This window comes from Somniosus microcephalus, chromosome 5, assembly GCF_052327205.1.
Source record: "Somniosus microcephalus isolate GS21.2 chromosome 5, FLI_Smic_1.0, whole genome shotgun sequence".
Lineage (NCBI taxonomy): Eukaryota > Metazoa > Chordata > Chondrichthyes > Squaliformes > Somniosidae > Somniosus > Somniosus microcephalus.
In genome coordinates, this window is record NC_140991.1 from 23,647,699 (window position 1) to 23,668,249 (window position 20,551).

General features: G+C 46.9%; 1 protein-coding gene across 2 annotated transcripts in view; it reads right to left on the bottom strand.

Moving 5' to 3' along the window:
• The window catches only part of hhatlb (hedgehog acyltransferase like, b), an 84,986-nt gene that overhangs the window by 45,406 nt on the left and 19,029 nt on the right, over nucleotides 1-20,551 (bottom strand). For both annotated transcript variants that reach the window (XM_085987439.1, XM_085987438.1), the window contains exons 2-3: nucleotides 19,036-19,171; nucleotides 15,264-15,331 (exon numbers count right to left, since the gene is read on the bottom strand). In XM_085987439.1, the coding sequence (XP_085843565.1) occupies nucleotides 15,264-15,331; nucleotides 19,036-19,141 (174 nt within the window). In that variant the 5' untranslated portion in view covers nucleotides 19,142-19,171. The remainder of the gene's footprint in view (nucleotides 1-15,263; nucleotides 15,332-19,035; nucleotides 19,172-20,551) is intronic.

A 20,551-nucleotide genomic window follows, 5' to 3' on the forward strand; every position in this document is an offset into this window, starting at 1 on the left:
GACAAAAGAGCCCATTTAGTGGTGCCCTCCCCAATTCACTGGTGCCCTCTCCCAAGATCCCACAGCGCTATTTCGAAGAAGAACAGGGGAGTTTGCCCTGGTGTCCTGGCCTATATATATTCCTCAACCAACATCACTGAAACATATTGGCCCAGAAATTCAGGTCCCAACGCGCGAGTACACACTGGGTACTCACCCGTAGGCCCAACGAAAGTGCCGGTTTCATGCATGCACTGCGCATGCACGGGAAACCGGCACTTCCATTCCCCTGAAAGAAGGGGTTGAGAGGTGGAACGCGTGCGCCGGAGAGGCAGCGCGTGCGCATCGAACTTCCGTTTTTTTTTTTTTTTTACAGGTTTCTCCGAGAGGGTAAGTCTCCAGCAGTTACACTTTTAAAAAGCAGGCACAAGGCCGGCTTTTAACAAGGTAAGTGGTGAATTAATTAAAATTAAAACATTTTTTCCACAGGTTTATTATTTTTAAATACTTTAAAGGTAAGTTTATTTTTAGCCCTGTTAGAAAATGTAATTAATTTTTTCAAAAATTTAAATTATTGTCTAAAATAGTTATTTCATGTAATTTATAGTTATTTTGTAAAAATGTGATGGTTTTTAAAAAATTTATTTGAAGTTTTAGTGATGTTTTGGGGCTTATAGTATTTATAGGTTTGACAGCTCTTTCTGTCAAACTTATGAATGGAGCATTCCCTGCTACCATTGGCTCCCCATGGCCCACGTGCTCCCAGGGGACGCATCGAACTAACTGCGCCCCTGGGATACGCAAGCACTGCGTGCCGGCAGTTGGAGCAGGCCCAGGATCAGAATCCCACGTGGGCCCACAGCTCAACGGCCGGCACGCAAGTTAAGTGTAGGTCGGGGGCTTGCACCCGCGGGAAGCCCCCGATCCGAATTTCTGGGCCATTATCTCATTGCTGTTTGTGGGAGCTTGCTATGTACAAATTGGCTGCCGCATTTCCTACTTCAAAAGTACTTCATTGGCTGTAAAGCACTTTGGGATGTTATGAAAGGCGTTGTATAAATGCAAGTCTTTGATTCTTTCTTTCTGTATGAGTCATGTAGCAGTCTACAAGTGACTAAGGCTGTGTTTGTATTTCAAGTAATCTCCTGGACTTCGCACCATACTTTCCAGGTGGGTTCCACTGTCCCAGCAGCAACAAACAATCCTATTATTATTCTGTTGGATCTTTCCCAATGGCTGAGGAAGTCACAGATCAGCCACCAGGAAACCACATCACTAGTCTGCGTGGTGGGTGGGCTGAGAATTCGCCCCAGCCCATGGCCGTAACAAAAAAGCACCCGAGGCTTTGTTTACATTGTGGCTCTGGTGCTGTTTCCTCCCGAGAGGCCGACCTCTTGCTCCTCTGGAGGTAGCAGCTTTACCACGTCTAATGTGGAAGGCAGGCGAGCAGGAATATAGGAGGAGGCCATTCAGCCCCGTAAGCCTGTTCCGCCATTCAGTTAGATCATGGCCGATCTGTATCTCAACTCCATCTACCTGCCTTGGTTCTATAACCCTGGCCTAACAAAAATCTATCAATCTCAGTTTTGAAATTTTCCTCCTTCTGTGCTGTAACCATTCTATGATTCTATACCCTTCGTGTGAAGAAGCGCCCTGGGACATTTTACTATGTTAAGGAGCTATATAAATGCAAGTAGTTGTCGTCGTTCTTGACATCACCCCTGAACAGTCTAACTCTAATTTTAAGGTTATGCCCCGGTGTTCTCATCCAGGCAAGTGGAGAGTATTCCATCACACTCTTTACTTGTGCCTTGTAGATGGTGGAAAGGCTTTGGTGAGTCAGGAGGTGAGACACTCGCCGCAGAATACCCAGCCTCTGACCTGCTCTTGTTGTCACAGTGTTTATGTGGCTGGTCCAGTTAAGTTTCTGGTCAATGGTGACCCCCAGGATGTTGATGGTGGGGGAAATGGGCGATGGTAATGCCATTGAATGTCAAGGGGAGGTGGTTAGACTCTCGCTTTTGGGGACAGTCATTGCCTGGCACTTCTGTGACGCGAATGTTACCTGCCACTTATCAGCCCAATATCCAACGAGTGATGCCATGGGATCTACAACATCCATCAGCAACCTGCCCTTATAATATAATCCTTTTTCGGGATCCAAGTATCCAAGTACCATTCTGATGAATCTGTACTGCACCTCCTCGAAGGCCAAAGTATCCTTCTTGAGGTGCGGTGCCCAGAACCGAACACAGTTCCACTGACTCCAAGTCATCAGGTCCAGTGCAGAGGGAAGAGGGAGATCCCCAGTTGACAGGAGGAGCTGACTCACAGTGTTGAGCCCCACAGACACCAGTCGCCCACTAGCATCTTGCCCAAAGGCCTATTCTTCGTGTTTAAGCCTAGATAGTGGGCGTTGGTAGGCTTTCCCGATCATGGAAAGCTTCACAGCTGAACCACATTGTGTCCTCACTCACTTAGGAATGGAACACCCTGGATGATTGTCCCTTCTCTAGCCCAGAGGTGCTGCAAGTGGCTGGCAATAGCACTGATAACGCCTCACCTGTGGTAGTCAGGTAATTCAGCACAGGCTATTGACTGAACACAAGACCTTCCTACTTGGTTTCCATAATGGGTAGGGATTAATACAAATTAATTCTCTTTTATTTACAAGATGGTTGTGGGGTTGGGGGGAAAGGCTTCAGCAACTTGTTCTGCAGAGCCACCTACTGGCCAGAGCCTGCAACTACAGCGTGAAAGTTGACGTAGCAAACTCCAATGGGAAACGCTGGTACAGCAATTTACAATGGTACAGGCCAACACAAAAACTGTGAGCTAAAAATTCACAACAACATGAACTAAGGTTTGTGTCCAGGAATGGCCCTAAAAAAGATATTTTAAAATATATGTTAGCTGTAACTGACGTTATTAAAATGAAATGAGAGAGAGAGAATGAGAAAGAATGAAAGAGATAGAGAATGAGAGAGACAGACAATGAGAGAGAGAGAGAGAGAGAGAGAGAGAGAGAAAGAGCGAGAAGGGAAGTTAAACGGGGTGAATTAGCAGCTGTATGTGACAGGATGTTAAGGAAAACAATCGCAGCTCTGTATAAGCAGAGCTCACATTTTGGGGGGAAGCCAAGTATCTTATCCTAAATACTGCAGTCTGTGTTACTTTTTGTTTTGTTCTTTTTCCCAGCACCTCACTAGGAGCAGGGTATAAACATTTAACACAGAGGCTAGCTTTAGCTGCAAGTGCAATTATCCCACAAAATCCAATCGAGAATAATACAGAAAGATTCTGAAAAAATGAGTGCAATTGCAGAGAATTTGTGATTATTTTCTATGCACGCTTTCTTTTTTTTTTAATTAGTTTTTCTTTTCTGCTTTCTCTCTTGTTCAAACCCCGCCATGGCCTCACCCCTCCCTATCTCTCTAACCTCCTCCAACCCTATAACCCTCCGAGATCTCTGCGCTCCTCCAATTCTGGCCAATTGCACAGCCCCGATTTTAATCGCTCCACCATTGGTGGCCGAGGCCCTAAGCTCTGGAATTCCCTCGCTAAACCTTTCCACCCTAAACCTCTCTCTCTTCCTTGAAGACACTCCTTAAAACCTACCTGTTTGACCGAGCTTGCCCTAATAGAACTTGGGGGGAAAAAATGGGCAACATTATTGGCAAACAACGACGTAGAACAGCAATGGGAAACATTTAAAACGGTGTTCAACAGAGTGCAGGAAAAATATATTCCGTTAAAAGGAAAGAACAAACTAAACACTAATGAGACTCCATGGATGAATAAAGCGATAAGGGAACAATTGAGGGTAAGGAAAGAGGCATACATTAAGTACACGGACAGCAGGGGAGTGCATGATAAGGGAAAGTACGAAAAGATTAGGAGAGAAATCAAAAAAACAATTAGGGAGGCAAAGAGGAACTATGAAATTAAATTATCAAGGAACATAAAACAAAATAGTAAAATATTTTATAGGCACATCAATAAAAAGAGGTTGGGATGGGAATAGGGCCATTAAGGGATAGTCAGGATAATAATACCACATGTAACGATAGAGATGGCAGAAATATTAAATAATTATTTTGTTTCAGTATTTACCAGGGAGATAGAACAGGTGGACATGATATTGGATGATGAGATAAGTGCATTTAAAATAAAAAAGGGGATATATTAAATAAACTAATCAAACTCAAAGAGGATAAAACCCCTGGTCTGAATGGATTGCATCCACGCATTTTAAAAGAATCTTGGGAAGAGATAGCAGAGACATTACTACGCATATTTAATAATTCGTTAGAAAAAGGTGTAGTGCCAGAGAACTGGTGGATAGCTAACGTAATACCGATATTTAAGAGGGATAAAACATGTAAGGGAATTATAGACCAGTCAGCTTAACATCGGTGGTAGGAAAAATAATGTAATCCCTACTAAAGGAGAAAATAGAAGAACATCTAGAAACCAAAAATATAAGGAATAGTCAGCATGGATTGCAAAAGTGAAAGTCTTGCTTGACCAAACTTATTGAATTTTTTGAAGAGGTAACAGAGTAGACAATGGTAATGCAAATGATGTAATTTATCTGGATTTTCAAAAGGCCTTCAATAAGGTACCCCATAATAGACTGATAAACAAGGTCAGAGAATGCAGAGTCAGGGGACAAGTAGCAGAATGGACTGCTGGCTGGCTTCAGGACAGAAAGCAGAGAATAGGAGTAAAGAGTAGCTATTCACAGTGGCAGAAGGTGGGTAGTGGTGTTCCACAAGGATCAGTGCTGGGACCACTGCTGTTCACAATTTACATTAAAGATTTAGACTTAGGAATCAAAAACACAATTTCTAAATTTGCGGATGACACCAAATTGGGAGAGATAGTCAATACTGAGGAGGACTGCAACAAATTACAGGAGGACATTAATAAACTTGCAGAATGGGCATATAATTGGCAAATGAAGTTCAACACAGATAAATATGAGGCTGTGGCGGAGCCACCAAGAGACACTGAACAACAATTATTCCTTTAACTACTCTGTAGTGCAGTTGAGGACTGCACCTTTAAGTTGTGTGTAGTTTCTTGTATTTCCGCGTGATGACGTCATGACGCCGATCACGTGACCCCCAGTTGGCGCGGAGAACGTGATGACGTCATGACGTCGGGTTCCAGTATTTAGTGGCAGTCTTGGAGAGGCTGTGGGACTGGACAGACCTGCTTACATCTGCTCTTGTAGTTTTATTAGTTAAAGTTGTTTGTATATTAAAGCTTGATTATTTCGTTTCACTGCGTTGGACTTCATTATTCGGATAGGAACCTCTGTTCCTAGATTGGTGACCCCGAGCTCGTTGGACAACTTTCTTCGAGATACTTACAATGAACACGAACGCCGTTGCCCTTAAATTGCCGCAGTTCTGGGAACAGCAACCAGCAGCATGGTTTTTCCAGGCAGAAGCCCAGTTTGCTATCCGGGACATTACAGCGGATTTAACCCGTTATTATTACGTGGTTTCCACTCTGGACAGCGCCACGGCTTCACGGGTCATCAGCATCCTGGGGAATCCACCAGCAGAGGGCAAGTATGAAGCTTTAAAAGATCGTTTACTACAGGTGTTTGGTTTAACTAAGTCGGAGCGTGCACGCAGGCTTATCGCTATGCCCGGTCTTGGGGACTCAAAACCATCAGAATTGATGAGCCAAATGCTCACGCTTTTGGGTTCGGAGACCCAATGTTTTTTATTTCGAGAGCTCTTCCTCTGCCAGCTACCCGAGCCAGTTCAGGCAGTCTTGGCCAGTTCTACGATTACGGACTGTGCCGAGCTGGCTGCAGAGGCAGATAAGACTTTTATGGTCACACAGCAGAGTTGCGCAGCCACGAGGCGTCTTTCCCCTATGCGAGCAAAGTCCAGCCCTCCTCCAGCAGGCTGGTGTATGTACCACGCCCATTTTGGCGCCAAGGCTCGACGCTGCCGTCCTCCCTGCAGTTTTGTTGAAAAAAAATCTCCAGCAGGCTCACAAACTTCGATGAAGAAGACAGGGGCTGACAAACACACCCAGTTCACCATGACAGTCGGTTCAGCAGGAAAACTCCTCTATATTACTGATTCCAGAACAGGGCGACGATTCTTGTGTGATACTGGTTCTCAGTGCAGTATTTTGCCAATTTCAAAGCTAGATCTACAATCCGGTGGTCACGGCCCTTCCCTCGAGGCAACTAATGGTGCGGCCATTCGCACGTTCGGTAAACGGACAGTTAATTTAACTCTTGGAGGTCAATGTTTTGTATGGGAATTTATAACGGCTAAAGTATCACAGGCCATCCTGGAGGCTGATTTTTTCTGTGCCTATGGTTTTCTGGTCGACGTCCAACATTGTCGACTCATTAATGCGTCTACTTTCCATGCGGTGCCTTGTCACCGCAGTACTGCTGTCTCCTGGTCGGTTGCCTGTGCGGTTCCATCGCAGGAAGGGTTTAGGCGCCTACTTGGCGAGTTCCCGGGGCTCACCAGGCCTACATTCTCGGCAGCAGTCTCGAAGCATGGTGTGGTGCATTATATTACCACAACGGGATCGCCTGTTTACGCTCGGGCACGAAGATTGGAACCCGGAAAGCTTATAGCCGCAAAGACAGAGTTTCAGATTATGGAGCGCCTTGGGATTGTCCGACGCTCCGATAGTCCTTGGTCTTCCCCACTACACATTGTACCTAAACCAGGTGGCGGATGGAGGCCTTGTGGGGATTACAGACGCCTTAACGAAGCCACTATGCCGGATAGGTATCCAATACCGCATATACAAGATTTTTCGGCTCATTTGGCTGGCAACTCAATATTTTCCAAAGTAGATCTCGTCCGTGGATATCACCAAGTTCCTGTGTACCCTCAAGACATCCCCAAAATGGCAGTCATCACACCGTTTGGCCTTTTTGAGTTCCTTCGCATGCCGTTTGGATTGAAAAATGCAGCTCAGGCTTTTCAGCGACTTATGGACTCTGTGTTACGGGACCTTCCTTTCATTTTCATTTACTTGGATGATATTCTCATTGCTAGTAAGGATAAGGAAGAGCACATGGCTCATTTACGTACACTCTTTGCCCGTCTTAGCCAACATGGCCTCATCATAAATCTAGCCAAATGCCAGTTTGGGTTAACCAGCATTGACTTTCTAGGGCATAGGATCACCTCGGAAGGCGCCGTCCCACTGGCCACTAAGGTAGAGGCAGTTACGGCATTCCCGCGGCCGCATATACTTAAATCTCTTCAGGAGTTCCTGGGGATGGTAAATTTTTATCATCGTTTTGTCCCCAAGGCAGCCCAATTAATGCAGCCACTGTACGAAGCGCTTAAAGGGAAGTCGGGTAAAGATGTTAACATTTGGACACCACAGATGGACCAGGCATTCCTGGACACCAAGGCGGCATTGGCAGATGCAACTATGCTTGCACACCCACTCCCGGGCGCGACCATCGCCCTTACTACCGACACCTCCGATTACGCCATCGGGGCAGTGCAGGAACAATGGGTTGCCGGGACTTGGCAGCCATTAGCCTTTTTTAGCCGCCAACTGCGTATAAATGAGCGAAAATATAGCACTTTTGATAGGGAGTTGCTGGCCTTGTTTTTGGCCATCTGGCATTTTCGTTTTCTTCTAGAAGGGCGCCCGTTTACTGTATTTGTGGACCATAAACTACTCACTTTTGCAATGGCCAAAACGGCGGAGCCGTGGTCAGCCCGGCAACAGCGCCACCTTACATTTATATCTGAATTTACGACGGATTTACGACATGTGTCTGGCAAAGATAATCTTGTGACTGATTGCCTTTCGCGTGCCCCAGTCCAGGCAATTCACCTGGGAATCGATTTCGTCGGGTTGGTGAAAGAACAGCTGGCGGATCCTGAAGTTCAGGCGTATCGGACCATGCCTTCCAGCTTGCAGGTAGCCGATGTTATGTTCCAATCAGCAGGAACCACGCTCTTGTGTGACATATCCATGGGAGTGCCCCGGCCCATTGTGCCAGTCGAATGGCGTAAGAAGATTTTTCAGGTTATACATGGCTTATCACACCCGGGGATGCGAGCTTCACAACGACTTATGTCCCGTAAATTTGTTTGGAAGGGATTGCATTTAGACGTTCGGGACTGGACAAATAATTGCGTGGACTGTCAAAAATCAAAGGTCCACCGTCACGTTAAGGCTCCAGTGGCCATTTTTCCAGTGCCTGAACGCCGGTTTGACCATGTACGTGTGGACTTAGTGGGCCCCCTCCCCATTTCGCGGGGTTTTATGCATCTCCTGACAATAGTGGACCGTACTACCAGGTGGCCAGAGGCGATTCCCTTGGTTGCTACTACTACAGCGGACGTATCCAGGGCGTTCATTTCGTCGTGGGTGGCCCGGTTTGGAGTGCCATCTGATATCTCCTCTGACCGAGGTCCACAATTTACGTCAGAGTTGTGGAATGCAGTTGCACAGGGCTTGGGGACCAAGCTGCACCGTACCACCGCTTACCATCCGCAAGCAAATGGCTTATGTGAGAGGTTTCATCAGTCTCTAAAGGCGTCCCTCCGTGCCAGCTTGCGTGGTTCCAACTGGGTGGATAGACTCCCTTGGGTGATGCTAGGCCTTCGTACAGCCCCTAAAGATGACCTCCAGGCTTCATCGGCTGAGTTAGTGTATGGTCAAGCACTTCGAGTACCAGGGGATTTCCTCCCTCCACATACAGAATCGTGGGCGCCTGCTCAGCAGCTCCTTCAGCATCAGGAGGTGGCAAAGAATTTTCTGCCTATTCCAACCTCGCATCACAACCTACAGAGGCCTCATGTTCCGGCAGAACTTATGAGTTCCGATTATGTTTTTATTCGGCAAGATGCTCATAGAGATACACTCAGACCACCTTATGCTGGACCGTTTCGTGTCATCGCTGCGGGAGAGAAATATTTTACGGTCGAAGTAGGAGGTAAGCCTGATACCATCTCCATCGACCGACTTAAACCAGCCCATCTGGATCGGAGTGAACCAGTGGTTGTTGCTCAGCCACCTCATCGTGGACGACCACCGTTGGCTGCTAGACCAATTATGCAGCAGTCTACTATTAAATTGCCTGCTTCAGCTTCATCCTTGTCTACACCTTCTGCTACGGTTTCCTCCACCCCAGATGTACCGCTTCAGACACAACCAAGTATTGGCTCTTCTTCCAACATTCCATCATCTGAAGTTCGTAGTCGTTCGGGCAGAATCATTAAACCTCCTGCTCATTTGACGCTGTCTGTTAAAGAGAATTCTGGGGGGGCGCCTGTGGCGGAGCCACCAAGAGACACTGAACAACAATTATTCCTTTAACTACTCTGTAGTGCAGTTGAGGACTGCACCTTTAAGTTGTGTGTAGTTTCTTGTATTTCCGCGTGATGACGTCATGACGCCGATCACGTCACCCCCAGTTGGCGCGGAGAACGTGACGTCAGGTTCCAGTATTTAGTGGCAGTCTTGGAGAGGCTGTGGGACTGGACAGACCTGCTTACATCTGCTCTTGTAGTTTTATTAGTTAAAGTTGTTTGTATATTAAAGCTTGATTATTTCGTTTCACTGCGTTGGACTTCATTATTCGGATAGGAACCTCTGTTCCTACAAGGCATTATATTTTGGTAGGAAGAATAGGGAGGTCACTTATCACTTGGAGGGTGTATCATAGACAAAAGACTTATAAACTTCCTTGAGGAGCACAATGTCTTGAGTAAAAGCCAAATTGGATTCCTGCCAAACTATAGAACATCCGATCATATCTTCACCCTACAGACCCTAATTGACAAACACGTTCACCATAACAAAAGCAAAATCTACGCATGCTTTGTAGATTTCCAGAAGGCTTTCGACTCCATCTGGCATGATGGTTTATTCCTGAAACTTATCGAAAGCGGGGTAGGAGGGAAAACATATGATGTAATTAAATCAATGTATACAAACAACAAATGTGCAGTTAAAATTGGAGACAAACAAACAAAATACTTCCCACAGGGGCGGGGGGTGATGCAGGGCTCGCCAATCTCACCGACACTCTTTAATATTTACATAAATGGATTGGCAAAACTACTTGAACAATCTACAGCACCCGGCCTCACCCTATATGAATCCAAGGTTAAATTCCTCCTCTATGCAGACGACCTGGTTCTGCTGTCACCTACTAAAGAGGGGCTACAGCAAAACCTGGACCTGCTGGAGTCGTACTGCCAGACTTGGGCCCTGACAATAAATCCCCAAAAAACCAAAGTCCTTGTGTTCCAGCAAAGATCCAAACATCAGGGACCCAAAATAAATTTCACAGTAGGAACAACCAAAATTGAACAAACCACTCACTACACATACTTGGGCTTAAAAATCAGTTCTACGGGAAACTTCAAACTGGCTGTGAATGAACTGAAAGAGAAAGCAAGAAGGGCTTTCTATGCCATCAAAAAATCAATCCAAATAGAAATCCCAATTAGCATTTGGCTCAAAATTTTCAAATCAGTAATTGAACCAATTGCACTCTATGGCAGTGAGGTATGGGGACCGCTAACTCAACAAGAATTTGCAAAATGGGACAAACACCCAATTGAGATCCTACATGCAGAATTCTGTAAAAGTATCCTCCGGACTCAAAGGAAAACAGTAAACAATGCATGCAGGGCGGAACTAGGCCAATATCCATTAATAATCACTATCCAAAAAAGAGCCACCAAATTTTGGAATCACCTACAAATGAGCAATCCCCAATGCTATCACTACGACGCCCTGAAGTGCCAAGAGCTGACCATAAAGAAGAATACCCTCAGTCAACTAGTCCTGGGACTCAGTGAAGTAACTACTAACAATACTAACAATAACCAGCCCCAGGACAGTGACAGGGTAACACAAAGAATTCGACCCAACACAATCGTCGCTAAGCAAAAGGAAAAATATCTGACATATTGGGCAGAAACAACAAAAACCCAAAGCAAACTCAATTGCTACTTGGCCCTAAACAGACAATACAACATAGCTGATTACCTGACCATGGTAAAGGATAACAAACTGAGAAGAACCTTGACAAGGTACAGACTTAGCGAACATAGCCTAGCGATCGAAAAAGGCAGACACAGGCAGACCAGGCTGCCAAGAGAGGACAGGATATGCTCTCACTGCAGTCAGGGACTGGTGGAGACAGAGATGCACTTCCTCACAGCTTGTGGAAAATATCAGGGCATCAGGGAGAATTTCTACCAAAAATTCTCACAAATATGCCCTGATTTCAGAAATCTGAATGACAACCAAAAACTCCCATTCCTACTGGGAGAGGAGAGAAGCTGTATAACACTGGCGGCACACTATGTTACAGCTTGCCATGAACAGAGGGACAACCAGTAAACTAAGAAAAGAATATATATAAACAATGCGAATGTATATTTATACACTCAGGGATATACCTGTTTATACACTGTATGAATAGAACTGCGTTTATGTGCTAAACCATAAATGTATTTTGATGCTTTGGCAACATAAGATGTAACTTATCATGCCAATAAAGCGATTTGAATTGTGAATTGTGTGAGTCTGGGTGGGGTAGAGGAACAAAGGGATCTTGGAGTACAAATACACAAATCACTAAAAGTTGCGACACAGGTTAGCAAGACCATAAAAAAATCAAACCAAGCACTAGGGTTTATTTCTAGAGGTACAGAATTGAAAATTAGTATCGAACCTTGGTTAGACCACACTTGGAGTACTGCGTACAGTTCTGGTCGCCATATTATAAAAAGGATATAGAGGCACTGGAGAGGGTGCAGTGAAGATTTACAAGGATGATACCAGAAATGCGAGGGTATACATATCAGGAAAGGATGAACAGGCTGGGTCTCTCTTTCCTTGGAAAAAAGAAGGCTAAGGGGTGACCTAATAGAGGTCTTTAAAATTATGAAAGGTTTTGATAGAGTGGATACAGAGAGAATGTTTCCACTTGTGGGGAAGAGCAAAACTAGAGGCCATCAATATACGATAGTCACCAAGAAATCCAATAGGGAATTCAGAAGAAACTTCTTTACTCAGAGTGGTGAGAATGTGGAACTCGCTACCACAGGGAGTGGTTGAAGCGAATAGTATAGATGCATTTAAGGGGAGGCTAGACAAGCACATGAGGGAGAAGGGAATATGCTGACAGCGTTAGATGAGGAAAGACAGGAGGAGGCTCGAGTGGAGCATAAATGCCGGCATGGACTGGTTGGGCCGAATGGCCTGTTTCTGTGCCATACATCCTATGTAATATCAGCTTATGTGGTTTGGTGTCAAATTTTATTTGATGGCGCTTCTGTGAAGTGCCTCGAGACATTTTACTACGTTAAAGGTGCGATATAAATGCAAGTTGTTGTTGTCGAAGGTACGGACTCCACAAAGAGTGAGTCACAAGAGAAACGGCAGCCCATTCAGGTTCACAACCTGAACCTTATGTTGAGGACGAGGAGTGCTGTCCTACTGTCATTTCACTTTATCCTTTGGCTTCACGATCATTCTGTTCCTTCAATGAGTAACTCTTAAAATATTAAATCTGGATTAAAAGCTCACTGAGCAATGCTCCAATTGAAAAATCTGAAACAGCCTCCTCACACTTTAAGGAAGGCTGATACGGCCAACAACTTGTCTTTACAGAGCATCTTTAACGTTAACAAACAGCCCAAGGCATTTCACAACTGTTTCCGCCGGCAGGAGGGTCAGTAACCAGTGGACACAGGCTTAAGATAACTGGCCAAAGAACCAGAGGGGAGATGAGGAGAACTTTTTTTTTTTTTTTTTTTTTTTTAACGCTATGGGGGAAAAATTCAATATCGCCCTATTTGGGGCGCCGTTATCGGCCGTGCGCAAAGTTTAGCGCCTGGCGCTAATTATTGCCTCTGACAGCAAACTTGGCTTCTATCGCCCCTGGAGGTGATTGGAGCGCTAAATCAGGCGCTTCACACCTGTCTTAAGGCGCAAAGGCCGAGGAGTGAGGCGCTAGCGAAGCAAGGAAGAGCAAATCAAAATAAACCTGCAAAGTGCTGCTCAGTACTCAAAACTCCTTCACACAGTGTTGAATCTCTCCAGAAGTCTCTCTCTCTCTCTCTCAGAATGCGTGGTGCAAAAATGTCACCGACAAAAAAAGGCAGGAAGTGGTCGCCTTTAAGTAGCGCTCCCCCAGTCCCTTTCTGGCTGCAAAACGCTCCCCTCAACCTGTCGTTGCTAGCGGCAGGCGGTAAGACAGGGGGCGCCACTCAATATCCGGTCCGGGGCGCTAACGGGGCGTTGCGCACTCGACTAACGTCACGGTGCAGGAGATCGTGGCGGCAGGGTTTAGTGCCGCTGCAAAATGTCTAGTTAATTTCGCGAGCGGCACAAACATCGCCGCACCCGGGCGCTAGTTGCTTTGCGCCCAAATTGGCGCCCTCTTAAGGCGCTAACGGGAGGCACAATCAACTGAATTTTTCCCCGTGTGTTACGATCTGGAATGCGCTGCCTGAAAGGGCGGTGGAAGCAGATTCAATAATAACATCCAAAATCAAAATTGGATAAATACTTGAAAAGGAAACATTTGTAGGGCAGTTGTAGTGTCCGTGTGTAGATAAAGACACTGAAGACAGGAGTTGGTTCATAGGTATTTACTAAGCAAGTCTGGGGGGGGTTTCTAAAGGATATACACAATACACAGGCTTATATAGCCCAAGTGGCAATTACCGGCATTACGCACACCTGGGGCTCTTAAAGGCACATACACCATAATTGCTCTTAAAGGCACATACACCACAGCAGTGAGCAACGTTCCCCGTAAGCTGTGCGGGTGCGGGGCCGAGCAGCAATCTGTGAAGGTACCGCGCAGGTCGCTCACAAGCTGTCCCCTTGAAGAAACCGCGCATTTAAATAAACAGGCCAGGCACCCACGATCATAGTTAGGGGGAACATTGGCTACGAGGAAAGGAGGAGTGGCGGGCACGAGTAAGTGGGACTAATTGGTCTGCCTGTTCATGTTATCTGTGGGAAGACAAATATAAAATTCAAGGTAGAAATCTAACGCGAGTTGGAAGGCAAATGTTTCCTGAAAGGAACGGCCTTTCCGGGAGATAGCTTTCGGCAAACGCTTCAAATAGCCGGCACAGGCACGATGGGCCGAACGGCCTCCTGCTGTGCTGTATCATAAGAACATAAGAAATAGGAGCAGGAGTAGGCCATTCGGCCCCTCGAGCCTGCTCCGCCATTCAATGAGATCATGGCTGATCTTCTGCCTCAACTCCATTCACCGGCCCTATCGCCATATCCCTTGATGCCCTTACTAGTTAGAAATCTATCGACTTCTGTTTTGAATATACCCAATGACTGAGCCTCCACAGCCCTCTGGGGTAGAGAATTCCAAAGATTCACCACCCTCTGTGAAAAAATGTCTTCTCATCTCAGTCCTGAATGGCCTACCCTTTATCCTGAGGCTGGCGCCCCTGGTTCTAGACTCCCCAGCCAAGGGAAACATTCTCCCAGCATCCACCCTATGAAGCCCTGTAATAATTTTGTATACTTCAATGAGATACAGGCCTAGTTAACTGAATCTCTTCTCATATGACAGACATTTTATTTATCCTTCTATAATCTCTGATGGAAATGTAGGGGTGTTTCAGTGAGGGCAGGAGAGGGCTCGACTGCGAGGCCTATGTGGGAGAATAGCCGGGTGACAACTGTCACGGATCACGCATTAATAATGACCGGGTACTGGCTCCCGTGCACCGCTAACCAGCCGAGCTCATCAGGAGAGGCGGAGGGGAGAAAATTTGGTGAGGAAGATATAATGGAAGAGAAGAAAAGAGCTGTCAAAGGGGTATGTGGCGTCAAACGACCGGGAATGTTTCTCGTGGCTCGGCGCAGCACAGACCCTTTGAGATCGATGGCCTGTAACGCTCTTTCAATTCGAGTTTGGTGCCTTGGGACGAGCTAGCCCTCTCGATAAACTGGCTCAGCCAGCGAGGCAACGGAAACGAGCAATTTTAATCACGTCACCCAGAGAGTGGTGAACCTGTGGAATTCTCTACCACACAAGGCAGTTGAGGCCAATTCATTAAATATATTCAAGAAGGAGTTAGATATATTTCTTAAGGCTAAAGGGATCAAGGGATATGGGGAGAAGGCAGGGACAGGGTACTGAATTTGGATGATCAGCCATGATCGCATTAAATGGCGGAACAGGCTCGAGGGCCGAATGGCCTACTCCTGCTCCTATCTTCTATGTTTCTCTGTCACGGGCGGGGATGCCAGCGGCTTACCATTTTCCGACCAATGTATGCCCAGCCACGCTTGACGCTCTGCTTAAAGGTCTGCCTGTTCATGTTATCTGTGGGAGGACAAAAATAAAATTCAAGGTAGAAATCGAACGCGAGTTGGAAAGCAAATGTTTCCTGAAAGGAACGGCCTTTCCGAGGGATAGCGTTCAGCAAACGCTTAATTTCAGTTCATGCGGAGAAAAAAACCCAGAACAGCTGTGATTCGTTCCACCGCAGTATCGTCCTACACACACCTGACTTCTTATTCATTCACAGGACGTGGGCTGTACCAGCACGGCCAGCATTTATTGCCCGTCCCTAATTCCCCTCAAGAAGGTGGTGGTGAGCCACATTCTTGAATAAGAGGCAACCACATAGCTGTGGGACTGTGAGTCTCATACAGGCCAGACCGGGCAAGGACAGCAATTCTCCTTCTAATAAAGGACATTAGTGAACCAGATGGGTTTTTACCGATACTAGCTTTTCATTCCAGATTTATTTAATTAACAGCATTTAACTTCCCCAGCTGCCGTGGTGGGATTTGAACTCACTGTCTCCGGATCATTAGTCCAGACCTCCGGATTATTAGTCCAGTAACATAACCGCTATCCTACCGCGCCCTCGTACCTGTAGGCTGCTGGTCCCAAGCTGCTCCTGGCACCTCCTGCTGACCTGCTGACTCAGTGTGTGCAGGCACCAGGCCACTGCTCAGCATCTCCCCGGAGCAGGGCAGCTGATGTTGGAACCCAATGGCTTTCTCCACCCCTCCTGGCCTTGATCCCGGATGTGTTGTACCAACATACTGTGAGTCGCCGCCTTCCAGTCACGCTTTACTAGCAGGATGTTCTAATTAGCTTGAACATTTTGGGTGCCTTACATTGAGCACATTGCAGATTTTCACCCCTTTTTCCTGGGGTGACCTCCAAAACTGAATTAGCCGTTATGTTCATCCTGTGATCAAAAATGTACTTCCACTCCTCCCCCTCCCCCCTCCTCACCCCAACCCCCTCCCCCCATCCTCCGCCCTCCCCCTATACTCCGCCCTCGCCCATCCTCCCCCTCCCGTCCTCCGTCCCCCGCCCCATCCCCTGCCCTCGCCCCATCCCCCGCCCTCGCCCCATCCCCCGCCCTCGCCCCATCCCCCTGTCCCCCTCCCCCACCCCTCCCCTGGCCCCCGCCCTCAGCCCCCCACCCTCCGCCCTCCCCCCATTCCCCCGCCCTCCCCCCATTCCCCCGCCCTCCCCCCATTCCCCCGCCCTCCCCCCATTCCTCCGCCCTCCCCCCATTCCTCCGCCCTCCCCCCATTCCTCCGCCCTCCCCCCATTCCTCCGCCCTCCCCCCATTCCTCCGCCCTCCCCCCATTCCTCCGCCCTCCCCCCATTCCTCCGCCCTCCCCCCATTCCTCCGCCCTCCCCCCATTCCTCCGCCCTCCCCCCATTCCTCCACCCTCACCGTACAGACAGAGAGAGTCATTGGCATGCTCATGTCCCCATGGATGGAGTAATGGCATAAAAGCTCCATAAATACATTTTAATGCCCCAGTCACATATAGTAGGTTTGGTATCAGTGGGATGTGATCTTTTCACACTGCACCGTCCAAAGATGTGCAGGTTAGGTTGATTGGCTATGATAAATTGACCCTTAGTGTTAGGGGGATTAAATACGTGGGGTTACAGGGATAGGGTGGGATATGCGTTGGTGTAGGGGTTACGGGGATCGGGTGGGATATGTGTCGGTGCAGGCTCGATGGGCCGAAATGGCCTCTATCTGCACTGTGGGCTTTCTGGGCTTTCTGTGAAAACGTGCAGTGTAACCGATTCCACAACACCGGTTTAGCTTGGTGTCACCGTTTGGTGGAATGCGTCAACCCCAAGATACCAGCTTCGAGAAACAGAACAAAGAGAATTTTTTTTTTTTTTTTTTTTTTTTTTTTTTTAATTCGTTCACGGGATGTGGACATCGCTGACGAGGCTGGCATTTATTGCCCATCCCTAATTGCCCTTGAGAAGGTGGTGGTGAGCTGCCTTCTTGAACCGCTGCAGCCCGTGTGGTGAAGGTACTCCCACAGTGCTGTTAGGGAGGGAGGTTATAAGACCAAGAATATTTAAGAACAGGAAATGTTATTTAGCCCAGTGGGTAATCCTGGCACCCTAGTCAAGTAAAAGACTTGCATTTCTATAGCGCCTTTCACGACCACCGGATGTCTCAAAGCGCTTTACAGCCAATGAAGTACTTTTGAAATGGAGTCACTGTTGTAATGTAGGGAAACACGGCAGCCAATTTGCGCACAGCAAGCTCCCACAAACACCAATGTGATAATGACCAGATAATCTGTTTTTGTTATGTTGATTGAGGGATAAATATTGGCCAGGACACCAGGGATAACTCCCCTGTTCTTCTTTGAAATAGTGCCACGGGATCTTTTACGCCCACCTGAGAGAGCAGATGGGGCCTCGGTTTAACGTCTCATCTGAAAGGCGGCACCTCCGACAGTGCGGCACTCCCTCAGCACTGCACTGGAGTGTCAGCCTAGCTTTATGTGCTCAAGTCCCTGGAGTGGGACTTGAACCCACAACCTTCTGACTCAGAGGCGAGTGTGCCACCCACTGAGCCACAGCTGAGAAAGGACATCCAAGCCATAGAGCATAGATTCACTTGTATAATTGCAGGGTTGCAAAACTATAGATACGAGGAGAGACGTAGGACTATTCCCACTGGAGCGAGAAGGCCAAAAAGAGATGAATTGAGTTTAAAAAAAAATTATAATGGGTTTTGATAAGGTGAATAGGGAAAACGGTTTCATCTGATTGGGGAGTCAGCGCTGAGGGGGGGTCATCAGTTTAAAACTGTCGCTAGGAGACTGAGGGAAGAATTAAGGAGAAATGTATTTGGTGCAGAGAGTTATTAGAGCATGAAGCAACAAAGTTATATAGTAAATGCAAGTCTTTCTTTTTCTTTAAAAAAAATATCAAATGGTACAAGAGTGCACAGCAAGGGAGAAGTGCACAGAGCGACGACTTTACCCCAGTGGTTGCTGGAAGTAGAGAAAGTCTTGTAGAAACTTTGAGTCCCACTCTGCTAAGCATCCAATCTGGGCAAAGTTGAGCAGATAGATGGCCAGCAGATGAGGCAGCATCTTCAAGTGGGGGAGGGATTGGGGAAGAGAAGAGAAAATTGGAGGGAACAGTCACACATGAGCAGTCCTTAGCGCCTCTCAGTGGCTGTCTACAGGGGGCACTGGCAGTGGCCTGGGAGAAGACTATCTACTGACCGTGCAGGACATTGGGAAAGGTAAATGGAAAGGGGAATACAATTACAGGAAAAATTAGAAGAATGGGTATTACAAAATTGATGGCTAACTGTTTGAATTTGGAGTTAAGATACAGATCAGCCATGATCGAATTGAATGGCGGAATAAGCTCGACGGGCTGAATGGCCTGCTCCTGCTCCTATATTTTGGATACAGAATTTCAGATGACTGTTTGCGAGAGACTTGTAAAGGGTTCATGAAGGTTTGCTGCTGCGCAACCGGCTCCCGTTGGAACTTTACATAGATTTGACAGCACAGAAACAGGCCATTCGGCCCAACTGGTCTATGCCGGTGTTTGTGCTCCACACGATTCTCCTCCCACCCCTACTTCATCTCCCCCTATCAACATATCCTCCTGTGACTTAACTATTAAGACATACAAAGAGAATGATTTTGAGGGGGGGGGGGGGGGGGGGGGGGGGAAGAGACAAATGAGTGCCGATTGATAAACCTCCTTCACATTACCCGTCGAGGCTTCAAAGATCCAGCTTGCCGCCCACAGAATGGCCAGGGACAACACCAGAGTGTAAAGGCACAGCTCCGCCTTGGGTAACGCAGTCTTAAGACCCATGTCTGCAGCTTGAGGGAAGGAAGACCAGAACTGGGGGAGGAAAGAAAGAAAAAAAGTATCATAAATTAGAACAGGATTGAATCTAAAACAAAGCACGATGACCGAAGGTTTTGTCTATCTGGCACTCTGCTTTTAAATATACTTTGCAGCTTAGAAATTACCGCCGGCAATGGAAGCGAACAAATGCTTAACGCGTTCTTTTGGGATTCCTCTGCCCGCTAAATTAATGGTAGGGTTACGCCATTTAAAATAAACAGGTTGACATCCTACGTTTAAACAGCGAGCAGAGGGCTGTCACATGAATTCATTAAATATCTGTTGATTAATATTACCAAGAGTCATTACTAGGTCTGCACCTTCAATTGAAATGTTTAGTGTTCATATAAACACACACAAACAGGAAAATTGCCTAGCACCCTAGTATCCAAAGTTACTGAGTTCACTCTCCGACCAGAGGCACGCCTCATTTAAATCCAGTGCTGCTGACTCCCCCACCGCCCCCAAAGCAGTTAACAAAACATCTGACCACCTTGAGCTTGTATCCAAGTAGCTTTTCCCAGTGGCACCTTTAAAGGAATGCCAAGCGTACAACTGGGCCAACTGGAGTGATCTCGGGCAGGAACCTGCGACCTCAGGCCAGCATTCCGTCAACTAGTCAAGACACCCAGACTTCCATCTAGGTTCAGAATCAGGCAGATCATATTTAGCGCTGCCGAGTATCACGTATCAGCCACGCAACTAACCCTTGGCACCGGTCCATAGTCTTGTCTTACTGAAAGACGCACGGCAGCAATTACCAAAAAGCAGTAATGCGTCTACAGATGGGGGAAGAACAAAAGGACGAAGAATCCTAACTCCACACACACAGTGCCGAGGTGAAAAGATGCGAGGTTGCCAGTGGGACAATCTGACAGCAGCTCCAAGCCCCATCGTCCTCAGATAGGGTCAAAAGTATTGGTCAGAGATCATCAAACATGCCATCAATACTGGGCCCAACTCCAGTATTCCTCCTCCTGAAGGATGGAGTCACTTATCATGACTGTGGATATGGAGAGTTCTTGAATAGTATATTTGCTGAAAAGTCATCTGCAACGACCAAAGGCCCCAAATCAGCCAAATCAAAGAAGGTTAAACATTTCCTTCAAAATCTTGATCCCAGGTTCTCAACATTAGAATAATTAGAATCTTTACCTGTCCTATTACCACCTCGTCTCACCTTGAATATCTCTTAATGTCTCTTCTTTCATCCCCTCCCCCATTTCCCAGCCCCCAAACTGCCTTTTAATCTATTTCATTTCCTATCTTTTTTTTCCTCAGTTCTGAAGAAGGGTTTCGACCTGAAACGTTGGCCCAGAAATTCGGGTCGGGGGCTTCCCGCGACTGCAAGCCCCCGATCTGCACTTACCTTGC